General features: G+C 42.2%; 1 protein-coding gene across 3 annotated transcripts in view; it reads right to left on the bottom strand.

Moving 5' to 3' along the window:
• Positions 1 to 26,215, bottom strand: part of LOC117250110 (vang-like protein 1) — a 70,333-nt gene extending 44,118 nt beyond the window's left edge. For 2 of the 3 annotated variants that reach the window (XM_033616122.2, XM_033616124.2), the window contains exons 1-2: positions 26,070 to 26,215; positions 9,927 to 10,205 (exon numbers count right to left, since the gene is read on the bottom strand). In XM_033616122.2, coding sequence (XP_033472013.1) covers positions 9,927 to 9,997 — 71 coding nt within the window. In that variant the 5' untranslated portion in view covers positions 9,998 to 10,205; positions 26,070 to 26,215. Of the gene's footprint in view, positions 1 to 9,926; positions 10,206 to 15,682; positions 15,811 to 26,069 lie in introns of all 3 variants that reach the window. The other variant, XM_033616123.2, reaches the window with a different exon arrangement.
• Positions 26,216 to 26,447: the final 232 nt, after the last annotated feature.

Raw genomic sequence — 26,447 nt, 5'->3', positions numbered from 1 at the left:
TAAATGTCTGATAAAGCTAAATAAGATCTGGTGCACATTAACAATAGCCTTATATTGAACTCTAAATGAAGTGACCCTTAAACACTACTTTCTCACACAATAACAATTCATAACTGTAATGTACAGGATATCCTGACTGCAGGGGTAACAGAGGAATCAGTATGACTGACAGCGGTGAGACTGATTCAGTCTCACAGAGCTGCATTGGATCTAAATGTTTTGATTAAAGGGTGTTAACCAGCCTGCTTTCCGCCTCTATTCTTGTACTTCCTTTTGAATGTGGACACAATTTCCTGCAGAAAATCACAACAGCAGCTAATGTTTCAAACCCGCACACAGAAAGAAAGACTTCATTTTTAATCGCCTGTAGCAACTCCTCTCACTGACAGAGTGACTGGCATATTCTTGTCTAATAAATCCCGGAGATTAGATTGATGTCAGCCTTTAGATATATTACAGCTATCATTATTACTTTAAATATTATTATGGCTATCATCATCACTGTAGAAATGGTTGCTCCAGCAGGACTGATCATTAGTCAAAGTCTGTCACTGATTGTGGTTATTAATTGGGAAGGAGGGGGAACTGGGAGGAGCAGCAAGACTCATAAAGCACCGTTCCTACTTCAAAGTCATCAGCAGAATAATAAGCAGCTCTGGGGAACAGTAAGGGAAAGGTAATGGCTACATCAAGTAAGGAGCAGAGTGGAGCAGAGGGTTGTGTTGAACAGAAAAATATACTACTTTTTAAAAACAGGTATTTGGAATAAAAGGTGCATTTCAGAGTCAGACGCCCTTTCTCTTACAATGTCAAAAGTGATAATATACCCTTTGGAAATATGCACAAGTTATCATAGTTTATAGGATTAACTAGCTCGACACAGCTATAACAGAATAATACGGTTTCTTTATTTCCACTTCTTTACAATGGACCGCAATGGATCCAAATGCAAAGCAGCCAGTTGTTACATCTGCACATATATCACACTGACAAAGTTAAAATTACTAGGAAACAAATGACTGGAACATTGCTACTAATCTCCACCTACACAGCCCTTTCTCTGAGTCCAAAGCAATTTGGGAAATGTCGGAAGCCAGCAACTGAGAATTAATTAAAGCAACTTGAAGGAAAGTAAGAAAACTCCTGAAACAAATTACAAATTTCCTAATCTTGGATGTCAGGGACAGTTCATGGAGTCCCAACATAAAACAGAAGGGTCACAAAATTAAGGAATGACATTTATTTTGTCTGGGAGATGAGGTACAAACCGATCTATGGGTCGTAATCTATGTCATTGAGTACAAAAATATATCGATTTGCAAAATGTGCTTTGACACATCACAATAAAGCAGACTGCACCTGGTGAACACATCTCTCCAGAGAACGAGCTGCAGCTGAAAACCTTGCTTACAAAGTGAAAATGACTTCTCACAGGAGTGAAACTGCAGCACACAGGTACTCCAAGTGAAAGCATCCTGGAGTGCTTTGTAAAGACAACAGCAGAAAGCATCATCCTGTTTTCTTTTGTCTGCACCCAAGCATGATATATCTGGACTATCAACACGTGGAACGGGTTTCTGTTAGTAGTAGTCACTTACACTTAGTGCACTTGAGTTCTGCTACACCGCAAGGCATTGGTGGAAACGCAGCTTTGGTGTTTACATCACCAAGGGCCTGACCTGGGTGCTACAGGTCACATGCAGGTAGGTAAGAAAGGCGAGGCACCTTGGACGCTTGAGGAAATTCCGGGTATCCCCTCAAATATGAAGGAATTTCTACTCTTGCAGAGTCTAGAGCGTCCTGATGGGGAACATCACGACCTGGTCCAGAGATGGCACCAAACAGGACCATGAGAGCCTGCAAAGACTGGATCATTCAGTTGAACACACATTTGGCGCTGCTCTACCATCCCCAAAGGATGTTTACATCAGAAGCTGCAAGAATAAGGCCAGGAGAACCATTAAAGAGCATAACCACACCTGGATAACTGCACTCCCTGCTGAGGTCAGAAAGATGGTGCTGGATACACCATCCCAGCACTGAGGGGCTCAAGAAAGAGCTGCTACCCTCAGGCAAATAGGATTCTCCTCTTTTATCGATAAAGGATCACCTGGTTCTCAGCATGCTGGCGAGAAAAGGTGCAAAGATGATGCAATTTGGACATCAAAAATTGCACAACTGAGAAAAATCAGCATTTTGAAATGTGCCATTGTGGATACATGTAGACAGGAAGTTAAGAGGTGGGCAGACCTGTGGGCAGTCAGGGAGTGGTTTGAACAGATCAGCCTCTGTCTACCAGCCCCTCCCCTCCCCCAGCCCGTTTTTCTCATTCCCCCTTCAGCATGCTTCTGGGGTGATCGCACTGTGTGGAAACCTCGCCCCCAACACACACACACACACACACACACACACACACACACCTTCTCCACGCACCCCTCCCTTCCCACATCCTCTTCCTGCCTCATTAGCATGCAGCCGGCTCGTTGGTATTCCAACGGCGTGCTGTGCTATGATTTGATTAATGGAATTTGACTTCCAGCATGGATCTCTGAAACGGGTATGGCATTTTGGAACAGTGAGGACAGGCGGAGGGAGGAGGGGTCCTGTGAGGGCAGAGATGCCTGGCGAGCTGGGCTAGAGTCCTGCCAATTAGACTCTGGAGCACTGTTTCCCTCTAACACCTGAGGATGAGTGTGACTGTGGTCGCATTCTCCACCTCACACAGAGGGAGAGCGATAGCAGGGTGCCTATTGGAGAGGTAGAGCCAACTAGCATGGCACGCCAAACTGTCAGTGGACCAATTTGTTCTCTCTGTGGCTGGCAGGCCAACCCACACACCTGTGTGACACACAGTTTTGTGTCAATGCAGCCAAGGCACTGGTGGACGGCTCGGCCTCGGCCAAATGGGTAGAGTCATAAAGCCAAATAAAAACTGACCAACCACACACTCAGCTGGGTCATCTCAAACCCATAAACACATTATGGAGCAAGGGAGGGAGGGAGAGAGCAAGCAATCAGGAAATCAAGAGCTGTGTGTGTGATGGGGTTATTAGACAGCGCTCTCCATCATGAACTTTAATTTTCTACTTGAACTGATATTTAATTTCCTTGAAAATATTTATCTTAATAGGTCCAACAAACAAAAATGTAATATGTAATTTTCCACATTAAAATGTCCAAAAACAACTTGACCAATATGATATTTTGTTCAGTTGTACACTTCCATTACCCAAACATTTCCAATAATGTCCCTATACTGTCCTCCTTGAGGTGTAGCAACCACAATTTGACAGCAGGCCAAACTCCAATTCACAGAGACATCAGGATGTCGCATTCAAGCTACTTCAATTATTGTCCACTCAACTTTGTAAACAGGGAGTGAAACTGAAATAACAAATATTGTATTGTAATTACTGAAAGGTCTATACAAAGGGACACCATCTGCACAGGCATGATTAGCTTACCATAATTAGTGTTAGCATAATTAGCATGAAAATTGCTAGCATTAGCTTGGTTAACATGATTTTTTTTAATTTTTATTTTTTTATTAAAAAAAATTTGAGAGAAAAAAAAACTGCTAGCATTAGCTTGGTTAACACCAACAGTGTTAACATTAGCATCTTTAGCATTAGCACTGTTAGCATCAGCATCTTTAGCATTGTCCCTGTTAGCATGGTGAAATCATAGTTAAGATAATTTAGAGAATAAACTAAAAAAGGAAACCAAGAGATACCACAGGAGGATTATTTTCACAATATATATATATATATATATATATACTGAGTGGTTCACAGCATGAGAGCTAAATGCTTAACAGTGACAAATCAACATGGCTGAATTAAACACATGGTTACAAACAAATTTGAAATCCACTTCCTCCAACAATGAACTCAAAAAGGTCTCAGAAATACTGGTTGTCAATGCTTTCCGAGACAAAACAAAAGATTGCAGCAGACAACCCTCTGATGGCTGGAATTGTATGATACTGAGGCCTGAGGCCTACATAGGCTTTATAACCTAACTTCCTGTTGGTAGGACTTCCTGTCAATGGGGCTTCCTGTTTGCACAATTCAATAAACTGCCAAAGAGGGCGCCAAAAAGAAGGAAATGCCTGAATGTCAGTCCCAACTCTGATACTACTACTACTACTACTACTACTACTACTAAATCTGTAATGTTAATCATTAATTAATAATCATTTGGTCGCCTTCACCTGTCAGTGACGTTGAATCCCGTATGGGCATGCATTAGGGTTGTGGTTATCTACCAGAAACTGTCAGAAATTGACTTTTTATCCAGTTTTAAGCCACATTTTTACAAACACTTAAAATCTTGGTTGTCTTTAACTATATGTTTTAAACAGATAAAGAATTTTAGTTGGCAGACATCTGGATCTTAAGTTATCACAGAGATAAGCTGAGCAAACATTAGTGTCAGCTGACTCCAGGCCCTGCAGTGACAAACAGCGTCAGGGAACCACTGATGTTTAAACTGTTTATTCAGTGTTTTTAATCGCTTTAAATTTAGAGGTCTGTTTGTTTTGGAGGAGGAGACTTCTGAGGATAATTTGGCTCCCGGTAAAAACGTCCTGAATGTCTTGATCTTCCGTTATCTGAGCTCCTCGTCGAACCAAACAGCATCAGACAAACACTGATTTTCTAGTGTGAAACTGCTTTATTCAGTGTTTTTACTGGTTTTAATCACAAGGTCTGATTGTTTTAGAGCGGAGGAGACCTCTGTGGATAATTTTGCTCGTGGTAAAATCCTCCTGAACAATGAACACGGAAGGAATCCTAACCAGGAGAAACTGACTGCAATTGAGATCCCTTGTGGCAGAAATGACATACTATATGTTTAAAGTTTCAAACCTCTTTGTTGTGATAATTATAACTTTAAAATGACTGACAGTACTAAATATAGTTACCACTGTAGTGTGTGCCGTCTGGTGTTGACCCAGGTTGACTGTGAGGGGCACTGGGTGTGATAAGACATCATGTGTCCTGGCTGCTCCTCAGGATTAGCTTCATACAGACAATGCTACACATTCCCGTGACAAAAAAAAAGAGTCTAGTTTTGATACAACAGAGGTGGTTCGTATGAAGCCAGAAATCAGAAGTGTCATAGCTGTTCCAAACCACCACACTGCAAAGCAACGAGAAAAGCTGTCCATCACAGAGAGGTAGGAGACGTGATATCGTTTCAATGCCTGGGTGACAGAGCACATTCTCAGAAAGTCTCTCCTGGAGGGCATCCATAGTGTCGCACTCGGCTGTTCACATGAAAAGTAAGAGAGGAACAGTTGTGTGAAGCGTGGAAAAAAAGTGAGCTAAAATCGGATCAAACCCTAGCACAGCGTGAAGTGGGTGTGAATGTTGGATAGTTGGTTTCAGAAACTTACAGAAGTGGTCAGGCAGCCCCCAGGCTCTGTGCTCAGAGATCGCCCAGTCATTGTCCATCAGTATTCAGAGTGTGTGCACTTCTGTTGAGTTAGCTCAGACTTTCAGGAGCTGTGACTTAAGACTTTACGGCTCCACATTTCATTATCACAGTAGTCACTGTGCTACTAAAGTCAGAAAAAATCAAAACATTTAACGGTCAACTTACACATCTATATAAGATGTATATATAAAACGTCTCCTTTAAGAGGCGTATCATCGAGGAGCCCCCAAATGGAATTAGAACTGTGAATGAATTAGTTCAAATGACTCACTCAGTCCCGTGCCAATGCTGCGTGCTGCCCTATAATTGGTAGTTACACCAGTCAAAAGAACCAATTTTCCACATGAGCAGCTGCTAATATGAGATTTGCAATTTCATGATCATTTAAATACTCAAATTTGACAGAGTGAAGAGGCCGAGCTTTGGGGAACTTTTGAGAGGATAACTGAAGTGAAGTAGCTCAATATCAAACTACCATACTCCTTAAAGGGACAGTACAGACCCAAATCAAAAATACATATTGTTCCTCTTACCTGTAGTGCTGTTTATCAATCTGGATTGTTTTGGTGTGAGTTGCAAAGTGATGGAAATATCGGCCGTAGTTTGGTTGAGAGAAAATAATTCCTACATGAAACTGCTCACAACAAGGTCTGTGGATTATCTTGAGTAACCAGGTCATGATTTTCTGTATAGAGACATTGATGTTGAGTTTTTCAAATGTATTTTTAGCGCTTTGAGCACCACAAGCCGAGTGCCATCTAGTTCCATTATATTGGAGAGAAGGCAGACATGTGTACAGCTGATATCTCCAACGCTTGGCAACTCACACCAAAACAATCTAGACTGATACACAGCACTACAGGTAAGAGGAAAAATATGTATTTTTGATTTTAGGGTGGACAGTCCCTTTAAATTGGTTAGCATGGCAGAAATGTCTCGAGTATGAGTACGAGACTGATTTTTGCAGGTAGAAAACCTAAATATCATATCTTTAATTTTAAAACCAAATCCTTCTGATTTACCAGGTAAAAACATTTAAATCTCCATCAACAATATCATGAAAACAAAAACTGGCAGCCTCTTGCTACTTCTAAGAGCTCACGTGGTAATGGAATATTACAACCAAGGACTGAAAATCGTATTAGCATCCTTCCGTCTCAGTTAATTGTGCAGCTCTGGATTCTGGCTAATACAACAATGCATGGGCATCACTGTAATATCCATAATTAAGGAAACGATTGCTCTCTTGTGTATTGGTGTTTTGCTCTGGTGCGAGTGAACATGGTCAGAAGGGAATAAAAATAATTTCTACATGCAAGTGTCATCAGCATGTTTTGTCTCAGCTTTTGGCAACAAGTAACGTCCATGGACTGAGCTGCTACTCTGCCATTACTGAAGAGCTGGGGGAATTTGTTTTGGAACTATCTTGGACACCAGTTGAAGATTGTTTGACACGGTAGGGGGGGCAAAAAGCCAGCTATGTGAGGAAACAACTCCAAAAACCCTGCACCGTCTGTTAATGAAAACCTAAGCCAATCCCAGTCCATTCTTCTATTATATTCTGACAAATTATGTTTAACATTTACTCACAAGTATGCATACATAAGCACAATGTCATGATAATGTCACTGTGTGTGACTGTTTGTATGTGATCGCACTCCCACATGCCTGCATTTGTTCCAGGTATCAATGTAATTAGACTACAGTGATCCAGAACTGCCTCGTGTGGCACCCCTTGGTGTGAAAAGATTACCTTCAGATAGGGATGGCAAGAGGTTTCAAAGGCAACAATTTTTTCCTTTTTTGTGGAATATCGAATTAGAGGCCAGCCGGTGGCTTTGGCACAGTCATGGCAGGAGCGGAGGAGCGGAAAAGGCGCTTGGCGGGAATGTCCATATAGTATGTTTCTTTCCAATTTGCTGTCACTCACTTAAAGGCTTCAGAAACACAAGTAGCGGGGGCTACCACCGCCGCCACCGCTACCACCATTACACACTAACCTCTCCCCCCATCGTTAAATCCAAACGAAGCACGAGCACTTCTGCATGGCGTAACTTTGAGCTACAAGGTCACATTCCTGCCCCGGGGAATGCGAGCGAGTGGGGAACAAGTGATACGCCTGCGCCAACCCATCCTCAGAGAGTAGACAGGAATCCATTTAAGAAGCGGGGAGGTGAAGCGGGGGGCGAAGACGATACAGAGGAGAGGTCAAGAGCGAGTGAGAAAGGGGCAGCTGCTGCATTCATATCAAGATGGACACATGGGAGCAAAAAAAAAATGAGCTGAGGGAATGGAGAGAAAAAGAGATAAAGAGGACAAGAACGAGAAGGATAAAGAGTGAAGGGGAATGAGATGGTGACAGAAAGTGGTCGTCGACATGGGACACAAAGTCGCTTAAACGGCAACAGGTGGAAACCAGAGTGGGAATGGAAAACCAAGAGAGATATATGGCGAACGCGCAGGAGGGGGCCGTCAGTGACAAGGGAGGGGCTGTTGTGGAACAGGATCCTCATCTCCGATGCCCTGCTCTCATCTCCTCTCAGGCTCTCGGCGTGTCCACTGAGCCGTCAGTCAGTCGGCCCTCTTCAGCACCTGTCTCCTGCTGCCTTCCTGAGGCCTGTCAACCACAACCATTTCAACGCTGACAGACTAATGTGCCTACACAAGCTGAGGGCTCCACACATGCGAGGCTAGAGAGGTGGGATCAGAGGGGGGACGTGTAGGAAACAGAAGGTTGAGGGAGTGGAAATCCAGAGATGAGAAAGCAAATAAAGCTGCAACAGATTCTGCCAGTTTTATAAAGCATCAGAAAAGACTGAAATGATGAAAAGAAAACGTAACCATTCAATCAATATTTTAAGACGTAAATATGCATGTATTTATTTAAGAACCCTTTAGAACACCTACTACTTGTGTCCGTGTCAGATGACTGACAGTTGGAGCACTTTGGCTTGGATGTACATGAAACTCTACCCGTTGAATCGTCAGTATGAGAGCGTAAAAAAATATCTAGTTCTTAAGCCGATTAAAATGAATTCATTGAAAAATGTGCTACTTTGGCTCTGATGCCACGACATCTCACTGGCCATATCCACACTCCATACACATGAGCATTTTGGCACAGTCTCAGAATTAATCTCCATCCATACTAACACGCCTGAAACGCATATCACATAACCATTCACACACTAGGCATGTGTGTACCAATGTAAACAGGAAGCAGACGGTCTACTCTGCAAGAAGAAAATACTACAGCGACGGCAAAAAGTAAGACCAGTGTTTGTGAGAGTAACACGAGTATAAGGCAGTCAAGACTGCGTAAAACAGATTGGGAGTCATTGCAAAGAAAATACAGTGACATATTAGAGTGGTACTGGCCGGGAGCATCATCCATTATTGGAAGAAGCCATGGTGATGGGAAAATAGTACCCAGACAAGAAGGATGAAATCAAGAAGATATGCAGTCATAGCTATAATGTTTTTTCTTGACATGTTGTGACTAATAAGACCCACTGGATGAGCAAACATCTGTGTCTGTGTCATCATTTTTAAAAGTCTCTGTTTCCACCCATTCATGTTAAAACCTAACCCTGGAGTTTTCAAACTAAAACAGGGTCAGCAGTGTTTTCCAAGGTCTCCGTTTCAGGGGTTCTAAAAGGTTGGAGTAGTGTGGACGCTTGGCATAAATGTCGCAATACTTGTGTGTTTTAAGACAAAAACATATTAGTGTGGATGTAGCCTCTGTCTGTAGTCACTCAGTGTCACAGGTATCATCACTGAAGGCTGCCGTGCCTCTGATGGGTGAATACAGACTGGTGCTGCTCCGGTGAGGGAGCGGTCTTGTGTGTGGAACATAAGGCAGAAAATAAGCATCTCACACCTCTACACTTCAGTTGCAAAAACATCTGCTGTCTCCTCTGGTAGCGTTCTGCAGATTGTAATGAGTACGAGAACAGCAAGGAGAGGACGAGGGAGTGAGACAGTGCCTGGCCACTGTGAGATATGTGACCCATGACCACATGATCTTAAACCCCCTTTACGCCTTGCATTAAAATGCATTTTGGGTGATCAGATTGTAATCGTATAGTGCTTGACCACATGAAATTAAAGGTGTAAATGCACCCAAATTGCACTGAGGCAGCAGCAGCTCTCCCTCGCCTTACACTGACGCTGAAACTGCGCACAGTGGTCTATATCTCATCTGATGCTGACATGACTGGGGTGTCTCCCTTATCTGTAATGTGTTCTTTTCACTTCACTGATACACCAGAGAATTATACTGTAACACTGGGCTTAATAGTCATTTGTTAAACTGTTACAACAGATATGTATTTGGGAGTAGGGAGGGAGGTCAAAGTGCAAGTTCAGCTACTGAACAGCAGCCTCAGCCCCGGTAGGGATATGGTGATTAATAAAGGACGCTCTGGCACATACCCTCCAGGTAAAAGCAGAAACAGAATTACCGACAAAGCAGGATTTAGTCTTACCCATGCCTGTGGGATCCCCGGGAGCGTCCGGAGTAGTAGGAATAGCCCGAGTAAGTGGACTCCGTGTCCATGGTGATGCAGTTCCGCCCAGGCAGCTGGGCTCAGGGCGACGCAGAGGCTGCTCGGCTGGACCGCTGGCAGACGCAGCGGAACCTTGTGCGTGGTGTTGTTGAGCTAGAGGCGATCAACTGGCTCGCTCAAGAGGCTGACAGAGGTGGTGAGCTGTCGGCAGTCAGGCTTGAAAGCGACCCTGGGGGCGCCCGGTGAGGAAACATCAACCTGGAGGGGAGTGGAGGGGGGGTGAGACAGACAGGAAATTTGAATTCAGAATGTGAAATGTCTGGGAAACCTGCCCACGTTTGACTGTCAGAAACAGGAGGAGCCAACAAGACGTAGACGGTGTCTGCATGGAATAAATAACATTACACAATCAATCATTCAAGTCACAGGCTTTCTTCATCACATCTCTTTTTATCATTTCAGATTTGTTAGCACCCCTCATGCATAAATCCTCAGATGTGCCTGTGTTCATCTGCAGCTGCTGTACAATGTCCTGGCTACAAACCTGCAGTGACACTCTGCGTTATAGGCAGCTCTCAGGAGGTTACAGCTGAGTGTTCCAGATAAAAGAAACACTGCTACCGTGAAACAGCAATTTGCTCTTATTCCCATACGGCTGACAACTGTTGTTCAGAGGCAGTTTAAAGTCTCTGGCACACAGCAAACTATTTAAGCCTGACACTGACAAGCCTGGAGATGACGAACGCAGAGAGAGCGTGCTGAAGATAAAAGCTGGAGTCGTTCAATGAGATAGAGGTGTTGCCAGTTTGGGAGCTAGTCTCAGGAAGTCATGACAGCAACTAAACTAAGAAGAAATTCAGAGAACTGCTCCAAACAAAATGTCCTCGTTCTACCTGCATATCATTACTTTTAATAAACAGTCAATTGTATCAGTATAATGGGTGTTAAATTTTCATTACAATGCTCCTGAGCCAAACCATCACAGCAGCAACGCTCAGAGGATGGCATTAATGATACTGAAAAAAATGAACTGCTCGTGGCGAGGACATGCTTCATTTGAAAATAATGAAACTCTTTCAGTGAAGCGTCACGTGACATCTGTACCAACACTTTCACACAAACACAGGATCCATTTGTTAAGAGGCTTGAGATAACACTTTAAATCAAAAATGTTCCAGCTCCCTTTAAACTGAAAAATTGCTGTTGATAACATTGATTATTATCATTTTCAGCCATTGAGAGGCATGTATAGAATAGTAGAGAGAATGAGATATTAATTGATTGGTCAAACACCAGAAATCCAATTTAGATTCACTGATTTACAGTCTTGGCCATTAATCAAGTTAAATACAAACCAATGCTGGCTGGCTACAGTGTCACAAAGAGTTAACTGTTCTTTCTCTATTTCAGATCTTGATAAATCTGCTACTTTCTTTGAAAAAATACACACAAAACAGAGCAGAAAGCACATGTATATCTATATCCATTTATATTCAGTTGGCAACTAACACAAAATGAAACGAGGCCTTCGGATGTCTAACAAAAGAATGAGAAATGTGGCTTACATTTTTGTATTATTAATGCACTCTCTGAAAATTAGATTTTGTTTCACTGATGGAAACACAAGCTGCTGCAACAGGCTGCTATTGGAGCAGTGCCTTTGTCGTCTGCCAACCACACACTAGAAGAAAAGACTCTAGACTGACACCTTCTCACAGACAATGTGAGGATTTAGTCACACTATCAGATTTTGCAAAGGCTGAGGATCTTGCAGGGTCACTATATGCAAGAGATTAGACTAGATTTTCCCTTTAAGAAATCTGACATATTAACAACTCCTTATGTGTCTGAAAAAACACTTAACTCTGCAAACACAAGACAAAAGGCATCAAACGTCCAAAGTGTTATTGTCAATTCGGCATCAACATGATCCATAAAGATAAACTGTATTTGTGTATAAGCTTTACAGTTTGCATTATGTCACCTCAACTTGCTACCAGCCTACGACGGTCAGCTGTGCAATTTTAGTGGGAGGAGACTGTGAAAATGAGAGGAGAACCGTTTGATTTTTCACTAAAATAAGTGCTGGTTGGTGGATCAGATGCATGCCAAATTTAACACCAACTCTTGGGCACTCCACAACTCTGCCAATTTCTCCTACTTTTCCACACAGAGAGAACTAAGACTTGTTCATGTTGCTACACCTGCCCAGAGTAGGGCTGCAACGATTAGTCGACTAATCGACTATTAAAATAATCGTGACTATTTTAGTAGTCGATTAATCAGGTTGAGTCATTTTTCATAGAAAAGTACTATAAAAGTACCCCAAAATACTCTTATTGCAGCTTCTTACGTTCAAATATTGGCAGCTTTACACACTCTCCCATGACGGTGAACTAAAACCCTTTGGCATGAGTACGAAACAAGACATCGATGACATAATTTGGGGGTTTGGCAGAGACGGACCGACATTTTTCAACATTTTAACACATTTTTCGCTAAAATGATTAGTCGACTAATCGAAGACATAATCGACAGATTAGTCGACAATGAAAATAATCGTTAGTGGCAGCTCTAGCCTAGAGTGTGTTCCGTTTGCTGCCTTGTGTTTGGTGCTGAAGAGTGTTGCTGTTGGTTGTTATCAATGTTTATGTCATTGAACTTCAGTATTTGCACTAAAAACTTAGATAATATCAAACATGTTTGATTTTGTGGGAACATTAAGACAAGATAAAGACTTAAGACAGCTTGGACTGAGATTTATGACCATTTTACACCAAACAATTGAGGTAACAGGAGCGACTGAGGTGAAACTCTCGTGATTTTATTAACAAGTTAAATTTAACTGCTTGAAAAGTAGTTTAGTGTAAGGCCGGCATTAGACACTGCCATTTCCCTAATAATGCACTTATCTACTGACACTGAGGTAAGGCCATATTTACATCTCTTCCCACAAACCACAAAAATACAAAATATGTCATAAATTGAAAATAAAAAGCATGCAAAGATTGAAACTGCTCTCTGTCAGCTGTGATTGAAAATAATCATTATTTCCCTCTGTGCAGCATTCCTATCTGATGACACAACACCACCACAGCGAGACAAGCTACAGTTTGGAAATGTGAACACCGCCCATCAACGTACATAATGAACAAAACAAACCTTTATTGATGCATACTTGGAACTAAATGCATGCAAAATTACAGACTTAAAGACTTTAAGCTTCTCCAGCTGGATAGGTACTTTCATCCAGAGTGCTTAATAACTGCATGAATTATTATCAGTGGCTGTTACAGGGGAATTGTGTCGGCTGATTGGATCTACATGAAGTCATTTCCAGTAAAATCAAGCTGCATTCTTTCCCAAGAGGATCAACATGTAGTAAAAGCGCTGATGGCATCATGTACAGATGCAGAAGCCAAATCAAGCATCAAATAGTTTGCGAGGACACCGTATAAAGCCACAGACTAATTCCACGTATGGTCCCTGGAGCAGGTGGAGGGTTTAAAGACTGCATTATGGGGAAATTGTGGATAATCGGAGGACGTTTATTGAGTGCACTTGATTTGGTATGGTCAGAGTGAGTGAAGTAAAAGATGAGAGCTGCTTGAATTGGCTCAAAAGAGTCACATTAAAAGCACTTTTGATTAACTGCACAAAGGGAGAGAGAGAAGTGAGTCATGGGTAGCTTGAGGCATGCCGTAAACACTCACGAATCATACCTGCATGACACACACACACACAGAAACACACACAGCTTCTCAGACAGCTCAGAGTGTGATAAAAATGTGAGGTGTGAAATACACATGTAGTTAAAACTTAACTCAGAAAGCCCTACATAAAATTTCTGCTCAGTTATCATTCACTTCTCTGTACATGTGCACTTTGAGCCAGCCCGCACACACTTGCCATTAAACATCCATCAACCCTATGGAGGATAGAGATAGGTGATACTTACCAGAGGGCTCTTTGAGGCTATGACAGTATGTTTGGTCTTCAAGTTATCTATCTGCAATATTTTAGGGGAAGTGAGCACATTCCTATTTTCTAATATCTGCATCAATCATCCAGAGTGCTTCAAACACTTTCCTATCTCGTCTTTCATACCACCACTTTGTCCTGACATGGTCTAAAGCTGTGCTACGCCTCCCAATCGAAACCAGCACTGAAACTCTGAGGCCCGGCTTCCAGCACTAAAGATTTATGGCTGATTTATGACTCCAGTCGCCTTAAAGGTGGTGAGAAACCAAGCAGCTCATCTTCCTCACCAGACACCCCTGCTTTTCTGCATTCACAACTCCAGGAAAGAGTCACTTAGCCAGATTTAGAGCACAAACTGCAATCTTTATCTGCCACTTGGAGGGAAACACACTTCACTGGGTCCAAAAATACACAGTGGCACAAAACATCTACTATGACCCAGTTCTGTGGTGTCGGCACATCTGTGATTGAGTGTTGTGTGTGTATATGCATGCTTGCGTGACTGTCACACAGACGACTGAAAATACTTTGAAGGTTGCGCAACTGCATATTTGGATATGCTCGTTGTGCAAATCATTTTTAAAAGCCTGAATCATCCTCACAAGGTGACAAATCCTCCCTCAACTGGTTCTCTGCAGCCGTCTCACCAGCAGCACCAGCCAGCTGCTGCTGATCCTGCTCCAAACTTCAAGGGAAGCTGGGTTTTCCAAAAGCCTTTGTTAACATGGGTAACTTTTGAATCCTCTTGGATGTAGAAATGTCTCAAACAGATGACTTTGTTTCAATTTAACTTATTTTGGTCATTCAGATCTAAAAATCTGTTTAAACCCGGGCTCTCAAACTTTAATTACCTCAGGGACAATTAACACTTATTGTTAGTGATACACCGATCATGAAATTCTGGGCTTACACTGATACCGATGTTCAGAATAAGAACTTAGCCAATTGCTGATACTGATGTTTCTTTGTTTTTTGTTATTTATTCCCCCATTTTTTCCAAGTAAAGGATGAATTCTTCATTATGAAAAGAAACTAAGAATTAAAGTCATTCAGCCCTTCATTACACTGTCTTGCAAGAGGCAAAAATTCAATCATACAAATTTATGAAACAACCTTGAATATAAACTTCTTTCAAACGGAAAACACCTTGTATAAAAAAACGGCTTCAACAGCCATTTTACTTTATGTATCATAATTCCCTTTTAAATATGTTTTATATTGCTTTTTTTGCCCCAGAGTAAAATTTAACAAGATTACATCTGAACACACCATAATAACTTTAGACTTTACCTTTGCTCAATACTCATTTTTACTGAATAGAGCTCAAAATGTTAAGGTCAGCGGCTGCTGAAGTTAACTAACTCTCCTGCACATTTCAACACAAATGTGTTGTTCACACTGTAGTATTAACAGGCCGTGCCCTCTGACACGACAAAAATGAGTTGCCTGCATCCTTTCATGCCAAAGGTGTCCAAGATCTCTGTCCCAAATAAGTTCAATATTGACCCCGAGATGATGGGACACCCTTAGTTTATAGCCTGTGCAAAACTAATGTGACACATTGGAAAATCATCGTCGGTGCCATCGTTAAGTATTTGCTGATAGGCCAATGGCAGTCAACAAGGCGAATATTGGCCAATAAATCGGTGCATCCTTACTTATAAGGGGGAAAAATCCCATGTTTTATTATGAATTACACAAATGTCCAATTGTGTGACAATTCTACAGAAGTGCTGCTGAGCGAACTTTGTTACCTTTGGTGAGAGTCAGGCCAGCTGTGTTCCCGTTTCCAGTCTTTATGCGAAGCTAGGTTAGCTGTCTGCTAGTGGTAGTTTCATATTCAGTGCACAGACATCAGAGAGGTATAGATCCTCTCATTTATCTGAAAGCAAGAAAGCGATACGTGGATTTAGCAAAATGTTGAATCTTTTAATTTCAAATCGTGAATTCTCTTACACATGTTCTTCTAAAGAAATGTTCATCTATATTTAGCAATACATTCTGATTTAAATGTGTGTGGGGTCTGGTTCTGGCGCCTGGGCCCAGTGATTCAAGAACCCTAGTTTTAAAGGGACCTGTATTAGAATGGGAGTGGTTAGGAACTGTTAATACTCTACTGCAGGAATTTACCCATGAATAATGACTGCTAAGCAAGCTGGACACAATCACAGAGGCATTTCCATCACCTGTTTTAATCCTCTTAAAAGCAAGGGCGCACAGCTAAATGAGGGATTAATAGGGTTAAATGAGTGCGTGGTCCAGGTTCAGTCAGAGTGTAGCCACGAGGGAAGAGAGCAGCTCAGTCAAAAGCTGATCGATTATTCCCTGACAAAACGCAGGAGTCAGTGACTCCACACATCACCTCTAACCGTTTCAGATACTTCCCGCTGAGCTAACTGTACAGTACACATGCTCACCACAGGCCCAGCGAGAGGCCGGCCTCTGAGGTCTATATTGAAGTGAAACAGGATCTGCGGGTGTTCTCACATGTGGTTTGTGTCTTTGCAATGCCAGAGAAAATTGGTAAGCGGAACCACTTCAAGTTTGCGGGGAGAGTCCGAAGCTGAAATAGGAATCCCCCACTGTGGAGGGGAGGGAGGCAGGGAGCCCTGGCAGGTTCTTCACAGTAATCCAAGACCCCTGCTGAGCTGCCGGCTTGTCTGTTTGTCCTGGCAAACACTGGCAACAAGGAGCGGGAGATGAGGAAGGGCAACATTATCACAGCAATCATGAAGTATGAAGGGTATAGCCTCTCACAAGGCCATTTTATTCACTTTGTGAAAACATGAATCATTGTTCAGGGAAACTTCTGTGCCAAACTTATTCCAAATTCCTGGAGGTAACATGGCACCAGGGTGTTCCCATTCTGATCTACACAAGAAAAAACAACTACGAGACTCAAATGCCCCAATGCAACACTCATGATTAAAGATGTCTTCTGAAATATAAAACCATATGGAGAGAAAATAAAACACACAAGCTAACAGGTGTAACAACCTGAGCGCTGACTTGAGGAACAACAACAGGATAAACATCCAGCAGCCTAAACTGGGAAGGTAAACAAACAACGTTACACAAACAGCCCAAGAAAACACTTTCATCTCTGAGCGCAGAGCCAGAGCGATGTTATGGAGTCACAAGACGTCTGCTGTCAGCCGCTGTAAACAAATCAGCTCTGCTCGGCTGCACCTTTCACATCATGTCCAATAGAAGCAGTCAGCGTCGCCTCTTGGCGAGATTCGATTATCAGCGGCTCAAGCGAACACGTGGAAATTTGGACACTGTGACAACTTCACTATGGCAGTATGTAATGTAACATCTCAAACAGCATTATTCTCATTTTTACATCAGGCACAACGTGCTCTCTGCGGTTCCTACAGAAATGCGTGTTACTGTTACAGATGCAGCTTGAGCTGATTAAGAGTCAATCTAAAACAGATCTTTCTGAAGCTGTTTTGGGAAACTCCAGGAAAGGTCATGACTGACTCAGAACCTACTGTATTTGCTGACCTCATAACACACTCACAAACTTTTAAAGGGACAGTTCACCCCAAAATTAAAAAATACATATTGTTCCTCTTCCTCTCTCAGATAATGAATGAAAGAATGAATGAATGAACAGCACCCACCATCACCGCGCAGAAGCAAGTAGGGCTGTAGTCAACCAAAGAAAATCTTGGTCGACTGATGTTGTACATAATCTTCAACTAATCGATTAGTCGTGGGGGGGAAAAAAAAAAAAAAAAAAAAAAAGTCACGTTATTTTTACTTGTGCAGTGGTGTGTCTGCGTCACTCTGCAGTTACACCTCCACAACGATAGTCGGCAGTGGAGGACTGTGTTTAAGTGCTGTAAAGCTTGGTTGAGTCAAAACACACATTAAACATGGCTTAATAGAGACAATTTCAAACACAAGTACGCAAACTGGCTTCACTATAAAACGCAGCATTCACAGACAAACACTTTATCTGGACACATTCCCCCACAAATACAACATGCTAATGTTATTAGTGCCAGCCTATGGCATCTTACATTGTATAAATTAGCCTAGCGACGAGCAGAGATTCCCTCTGCTCATATGAAGCCAGGATAAATCATGTATCCATAAAGGATGAATCACACACAAGACTTAAAATGCTATTTTAGTGGAGGCTTTACTGTCTTCACAATTTATTGTTTCTTATCTGTGACATACAAGTAAATACAAGCTTCGTTTCCACTAGGGGAAAAGGTGTCAGTATACAGAAACTGATGGGAGGTCAGTTCAACGTTGCGTAAACAACACCCCCATTTTCGCAGGTAACTTAGCCTGTCCCTCCCGCTGCAGGAAATAATGGACTAATCCTGGAAAGCTATTGATGTAGCACTTTTCTCTTTATGTAAGTAACACGGCGATTATTCGACCAATGAGAATTTGGTTGGACGAGAGCATATCGTCCAAATAATCGACCAGTCGACCAGGAGACTACAGCCCTAAAAGCAAGACTGTATCTACAGCTAGCTCACCTAGCATCACTGAGCTAGCTAACGCTACAGCCGAGGAGGACATCATTAATGTTTACATATCACGGCATCACAAGCATGACCCTCTCGTCCATGAGTAAATGCACCTTTCCCTCTGCACGGTGACACGGTTGGTGGGTGTAGTTCAGCAGTAAGAAAATAGCTCCTACATGAAACTGCTCACAACAAGATCTGTAGATTATCTTGAGTTAGCGAGTCATGATTTCTGGAAAGAGACATTGCTATAGAGTTTTTTAAATGTATTTTTTGGCGCTTTGAGCACCACAAGCCGTGTGCCATCTAGTACTATTATATTGGAAAGAAGGCAGACATCGCTATGGTTGATATCTCCAACACTCAACTCACACTAAACAATCTGATAAACAGCACCACAGGTAAGAGGGAAAATATGTGTTTTTGATTTTGTGGTGAGCTGTCCCTTTAATCTTTTTAAAGGAATATGTCACTATAAAATTAATGTGGATGAGACAGGGTCTTTTCTTGCCTTGAAACATTGTCCCTTTGAAGCCAATCTGAAGTCACTGAACCACCAAGTTGTTTCCCCGCAAACTGACCTGCTGACCTGAACCTCTGAAGACACTCTTACTGTACGAGTAGTCAAGCAAGGAGCTGAGGGAGTACTTCCAGTTTCCCTGTGTAGAGCGGAAAATTAAGCATCTAATGAACCAGATGAGATGATCCATCATGTTTTCATTTGAAACCTCCTTCCAGGCAAACTGTTCATCCATTCTTCTTGCAGAATTGAAGTGAAAAGGCCCCCGCAGCTCATTCACACTCAGCAGTGATTAATCCTGAAATCCCGCCGCCTTTTATGGCACGTCTTTGATTCCTGTACCATTTCAACACAGTTTTTACACTGATCCGCCATGGAAACAACAGTTTATCTCCGTTAGAATAATAATAATCCAGCTGAAGCATAGCAAAAAAGAGACAAATGTTCAGGAAATTACTATTTCTCTCCACCAGGGCTGAATCGTGAGACAACATGTGGTCTTGGAATAATGCCAATCTGAGCAAAGATGCTATTAAAAAGCTCATATGTATTTAGAGCTAATGCTGTAGCCTATATTACCTATGTTTACCCAGCATGAGCTGATGGGTTTAAGTTCAAAATTGGGGATAAACACCTAATTACCAAATTACTTATTCTGGATAACCAGGCTGTGATCTGACTTTTGACGGAATCTATTAAACATATCTGCTTTTGTCATTCAAAGAAATGAAGCCAGCTCTGTGACGTCCAGCCGTCAGCATGCAGCTCATACGCTGGCACCTCATCCCTCCCTCCGTAACCATGACGCCCTCATAGCTCAGCCTCCATTAACACCATGATAACACATCTCCGCTCACACCATAATAAGAGACGACCAGCTCATGCCACATAATGACTTCACTTCAGCTTGAGAGGAGGTAACACCATGACCACCGCAGTCACGAGACATGCTGGGACACGAGTGAACATTAAAGCAAGTCACTGTGGTGGAAGTCTGGCCTGGTCACATGCTCGCTGTGTTCCTGTCCATGACTGAGCAAATGAGGGTCATTAATTCTGTGGAATTCAATAAACATTCCCAAGTGTCACAGAATTTAACCCCTCAGATATTTTGTGAGATGTGAATGAGGCGCATGGAAGCAGGGAGACACACAGCTGAGGAACTGGAGAAACAGATTCAGAGTCTCTATTAGCATTTAAAAAGATTGAGTGATTAGACTCTGCACGTCATAGACTGAAAAGATCGTTAGCATGCATGCAGTGTTGATTACAAACCACTATCAGTTTCTATCTGCTCTCAGTAAGAGGTATCTCTGACTAACACTGACTCAAACCCTTATGCTTGAATCACATCTGGCTTTTACCTGTTGCATTTCTGAGCCGGTGTTACTAGGCAACCACAATGAGCTGATCCTGAGCCATCAGTAAATAAACCAGCTGTTGACAACTGCATTAGCTGGACAGAGGTGCAGTTGTTATAAACCTAGGGTTTTCATGGTCTGATACTGTGGGACCCCCTCAGACAAAATCCAGCAACCGCTTTGGCAAATTGGAAACATTAAAAGCATGCTGAATTAGCTGTTAACAGTTCTTGTAAGCACAGAAACACTATATTACTCTGATACTAAAGGAAACTTAAAAACAAGATGATTCTTAGGTGAGTTATGACGTTAGAAAGACTGTCTTGTTTTAGTTGGGACCAGCAGCTCACACTGTCAGTTGGTTGGTCGGTCCAAAAAAATTTCCCCACCCTTTGGCGGCTACAATTTTTGCCCCTAGGAGACTGAAATTTGGCATGGAGGTCAAATGTGTGTGTGTGAAGGTGTGCCTTTTGTATTCATGCCAACTGGTTAAAAGTTAATTTGGCAATGGTAGAGGCCAATCGCAAAATGTCACATGACTTAAGACTGGGTTCACAGACTTGCACAAAATTGAGCGGGTTTTGCAGTAGGCAAAATGTGAGGCACACCCCACTGCCTTTTTCTGTTGAAGCCTGCCCCAACTTCTGGATAGAAACCACCATGTCACGTACATAAACTGAAACAGCGCTGAGCAAATGCTGGTACAATTGGTTAGTTTTTAGCCACCTAACAAAATCAGTATCAGTTAAAGTGTACACTATATTACAACAGTGCTTCATCTTGTCTTCAGTCTGCCCTTTCCGATGGAAAACTAAAACTGTAATCTCAAAGCCACCAGACTCCTTTGACAAAAACAGTCATTTTACTTCACAGAACATGGGAGTTGCTGGTCTACCACTGCCTTCATCAGTTATCGTGTTATGTATAGCAGTCAAAATATTCCATATATAGTGTACGTTTAGACTGATATTGATTTTTTAAGGTGGCTAAGATGCATTTTGCTGCTGCCACCTTCCACAGCAGTACACTGCTTAGCTATCATGCCAGGGGATATGGTTCATCAAAGACACTAGCAAAGACAGTGCATAAAATAAGGACCACCATGTTTAACTATATATCTTTAAATGGTACAGTTACAGCTAAAAAATGGCAACAGAAATAAACATATTTGTTCATTTCACATATCTATGCAATTCAGTTTTCTAGTGACAGTAAGTGACAGCAGTTGTTAGTTCAATGTCAAAGTTTTTCAGTCTAGTTTGCCATGAAGTAAACTCACAGATCTGTATCTTATGGATGGGCAGAGGGCACTTGCTCTGGCTCTTACTGAACGTAAGAGGCTGTTACCAAATTGTACACTGGTCACAAGGAAATGTTAAACTGTGTGGGTGTATGAGACCCTCAGAAAGAGAAATCACGATAAGGACCATCAGCTGGTCCAGGAGCTTCGCCTGGATGATGGTCGATCCAAGGCTTATTTTAGGATGAGTCTGGGACAGTTTGACAATGTCCCGTCCATCATTGGGCCTACTTATGGTTAGCAAAATTTTAGAAAGTAGTTGAGGCGATAGTTTGTTCAGATATGTCTTGCAGCTTGCCTCGGATGACACCTAAAGTGAACTAACTTTAGTTTAACACAAACTATGTATGCTACCGCTTGTAGTCATCCCCACCACAGAAGGCCCACCTCTCCATTCAAATGTTGGGTGCTTCTCCTGCTCTGAGTTGAAACTTTTTCAAGGGCACTCCTGCAAAAACTTTAAACGCATAGAGCTAAAACAAAAATGCAAGGCACTCAGCTGTTTATGCCAATTGGCATGCATGCCCATATGTGGTCACAGCTACTGCGAGTTTGCACTTGTTTTATGATTTCTGAGGAGACTTATGGACGTTGACATAATGACAGAAAGTTAAACTAAATTTAACGATATGTGCGTCATATCTGTGTGTTCAGACTGTGAGTAATGACTGAGAAGAAATGATTTGTTCATCTTGTGATAAAAAAAAAGGCACCGAAATGTCACCGTGGGATATTGATGACTAATGCTTAAGTAATGCATTTATATTCCATTTGCACTTGTGACTATTGATCAGGGCCTGTATATCACTTCACACACTTATTTATAGACTTATTTTTAATATTTGGATATTCCTTCCAGTGTTTCTAGTAGCTTCTTATTCTCTTGTGATGTGTGATTACATATTTTACCTCTGTGAAAGACACTGTTTGCTGCCCCAGTGACCTAATTTCCCCATGGGTATCACCATTTATCACACAAACACTCATAGCTGGACTGGAAAACCCTGAGCTGACAGACAGTAGGATAAAAATGACACTGACATATTGCCTGTTTCCTCCCAAGAGAGCAACTTTTCTCAACTTTTTTTCTTTTAGCACAGCACTGAAAACAAACCAGAAGCCAAGAAGTCCGACAGTCGACTGGAGATAAAGGAGTGAATAAGCAAGTCCTTTCTTCTGAAGTTAATTAAATACTCAAGGTGTTAAAAGTCATTTGAAGGCACACAAGGTAGCTGTACCTCTTGTTTATTAGAATCTCCATGGCAACATGAAGGCCGTTGGAGTTGACTGACATCTTGTGCTGCCAGTTACTGCAGCACTATGCCCTGACAATACAAGAGATGTGACTGGAATAACTAAAGAAATACACTTGAGTTAAAAATCTAGAAAACCTTCACCCTTTACAGTGAAATGCTTTTAACTGATACATACATGCTGGGAGCTCTGTAAGCGAGCAACACACTCATGTAGCTCACCATGCTCAAGCACACACCTCACATCTGAGAGCTCTTGACAGGTGTCATCATCGCTACCAATATTCTCTCTGCAGCTGTCACGCAAAACCACCACCACTTTTCTGGGACGGAAAGAGAAGAAGAATCCATGCACAACTCTCAAATGTTATTCTCACGCACAGCATACAAGTCTCCATGATAATAAGGGTCTTACATAATTTATGGAGAGGAAGAAACAGTTGTTGTCACCATTTAGTGTCGGTCTGAGCTCTCACAATGTCACACTATGTTACCATACTGCTTCTGCACAGACAGCTACAATTTGAGATATGGTGTGTGTTGCTGCTGAGATTTACTTTACTTACAGGGTAGCTAGCTATGTAGTAAGCATGTCCATTCAGTCTCCTTATAATTTAAAAGAAGAAAAGTCTAAATGAAGAGCAGGGAACCCAAAATAGAAGTCCACATGTAACATTTTAGTATTTAAGATGGAATAAAGTTGTAAATAACTGTATCATCAGTTAAAAAACATGTTTAGAGACACTGATAAAACTGCTTGCCTGGCATAAACTGAATAACTATAGGCAATACATCCATTATTCTGACAGTCAATTAATCGTTTGTCATTCAGCAAGCACAAGTGCGAAACACAGAGGACTTCCCTCTCTCAGTTTTAAGTCATTTTAAAATAGGGCTGAGCAATGTATCGATATTATATCAATATCATGATGAGATTAGATATTGTCTTAGATTTTGGATGTCCTGATTTTAAAGACTGCATTACAGTAACATGATGTAGATTTTTGAACTTATCAGACTGTTCTAGCTGTTCTATTATTTGCCACTTAGGACGCATTCACACCAGGATAGTCCGGGGGACTCGGTTCGATTGGGCATGGAATGCCAAAAAATTTCACACCCTCATTTGGTTCGGTTCACTTTCACACTGCACTTTTTAAAGCGGACCAAACCACCTGGACAATGTCACGCAGTTACAACAGCTGCTCGTTTGGGGGCGGTATTGCCCGAAACGACCACTGACCAGGATGAAATAAAGCATGAGGAAGAAGAAAAGCTGGCTCATCGATTAGCCAGGACCGAAAACGGAAATCCATCTCCTTCAGCCGGCTTGGTCACCACAAAAACACCAAACACCAAAATGCACTGCGCTCTACATCACCTCCTCTCTTTGGTTTGCTGGATAGTCCGTTTGCATTTCCCACTGTAAGCGAACCGCACCAGGGTTCACTTGCAAGTTAACTGAGACCCCCAGTTTTCAAGCGGACCAGGGTTCGCTTGTTTGGTCCGCACCAGAGTTCTAATGAGCGTTCACACCACTCCAAACGAACCAAACTATCCGTGGAAGTGGACCAGAGTTTGTTTAAAACGGACCAAATAGCGCCAGTGTGAATGTGTCCTTGGTCATTATGTCCATATTACTTATGATTATTCATCAAAAATCTCATTGTGTAAATATTTCATAAAGGCACCAACAGTCAATCTTACAATATCATCACAGCATCCATATCAAGTGAGTGAGTAGGTTTTGTTTCAGTTTTTATGCACCTATGTGTGCTTTTACTACATCAATTCGAAGTGGAAACGTTTAATATTTAATTTCATCAAAGTCTGCTTCTGCTACTATCATGTTTTTACTGGGGGGGGGGGACTAATGTACACCTCCTAAATACTTAGAGGACGTGCCCCCTGTGTCCCCCGTAATCTACGCCTGTGATCGATAATGAGGTACCTGGTCAAAAATATTGTGATATTTGATATTCGTTGTAAATATATTTTGGTTTTCGATGGTTGACTGGGCAGAAGATACACTTTGTAAATGTTACCTTAATAATTGTTGGCCCGCCAATTATGAACACAACAAAAGCCTATTTGTTAATTTAACTGTGTAATATTCATTAATGTTTTTTGTCAATAAAATCACAAATTGATCAAAAACAGAGAAGACATACAGCAGCTTAAAAAAAAACCATTACCGGTTATTAATTAGACGTCATCAGACTGCGCACGTGCCACAGGAACACCTTTTTGACCAATTTTACCTGGCTAATTAGCTTATAAGACATTTAATAAACCAAAAATAAGCTGCTGAGCTAAGAACAGTCACTGAAGGAAGTTGTTAAACCTAAAATAATTTAAGCATAGTGTAAAGTAGGTTACTTTACCAGCAGTCACTCCAGAGCAGGTTTACCCGCCCAGCCCTACCTGTGACCCGCCAGGCAGGCGGACCTAGACACAGGAAACTCCCTGGTTTCACCATGGCCTCGGCAGCCCCCCCTCCTGCTCTGCCTCACCTCAGTAACCTATTTATGCGACTACTTGAAAACCCAAATCACGCCACAGTGGTTTCAGACTAGTGTCCGGTGTGTTTTCTGGCTTACTGGTTGTTTTCTAAGGCTGGGAGTGCTACCGTGTATCCGTCCGCGTCAACTCAGCCGCCGCAGGTTACAGTTTACAGCTGAGCTGCGGTGCACCAGCCGGGGTAATGCGGATCCAGTCAACCGTATGAAATATAGTTGACTTTTTCTCTGTGTCACAGAGGCTGTGTGAGTTTCTGGTTGAGGAGGGAGCGCTTTAAAACGGATGTTTAACCAAAGCGAGGATGTAACAAAGTCGCCACTGTGGCGACAAATGAACAAAATACGGTGTAACTTCCCCAGTGTGTGTTAGTGCGCTGCTCTGACCGCAGTTTGAGGGCATTCACATGAAGTTGAAAGCATTCCCTTTCATACAGGTAGAAAGACAGCAAGGGCGTGTTCCCAAGTCTTTCTTTAAAAACACGCATTCAGCCCAACACTCAACAACAGCCTTTGTTCTGTTGACAGAAAAACAGGTAGACACGGTAACCTATAATTCTGTAGGCTTCACGAACCAAGACAGGACATTATAGCATGTAAGGCACAGCTCCACACACTACTGAGCCCGCACACTAACATCTGCAGAATACATATCACACACACACTGTCTCATGTCTTATTAAAACATAACTCACCCTTTATCGGCGGAGATATCATTCCCGTGGTTGATCATTTATCCAGAGGTTATTAAATAGTTTGCCCCAGAGCACACGGTAGGCTGCAGCAGGAAGCAGCCCTTGGTGACCGGAGGAATCACCCTGGCAGTCAGGAATTTCACTGGGGGCAGAGCTTCTCAGCATATGGAGGTGTAGTGCGCAAATATGGCGCTAGGGGGGTGTCTCCTGCACGTGAAGCCACTGCCAATATGTCACACAGCAAGTAGAAGTGAGCCGGCTGCATGTTGAGTTAGTTAATTACAGTAATTCGTTGAATACAGGGGCGTAAATTATTCTAATGGCTCTCAAGGTGCGCACTAGGAAGGGGCCCAATGAGAAGTAGACTAGTTTAAAATC

Source organism: Epinephelus lanceolatus, chromosome 24 (genome assembly GCF_041903045.1).
Source record: "Epinephelus lanceolatus isolate andai-2023 chromosome 24, ASM4190304v1, whole genome shotgun sequence".
In the NCBI taxonomy this organism is placed as follows: domain Eukaryota; kingdom Metazoa; phylum Chordata; class Actinopteri; order Perciformes; family Serranidae; genus Epinephelus; species Epinephelus lanceolatus.
The sequence above is the reverse complement of the archived record's forward strand: the minus strand, read 5'-3'. Positions and strand labels throughout refer to the sequence as shown.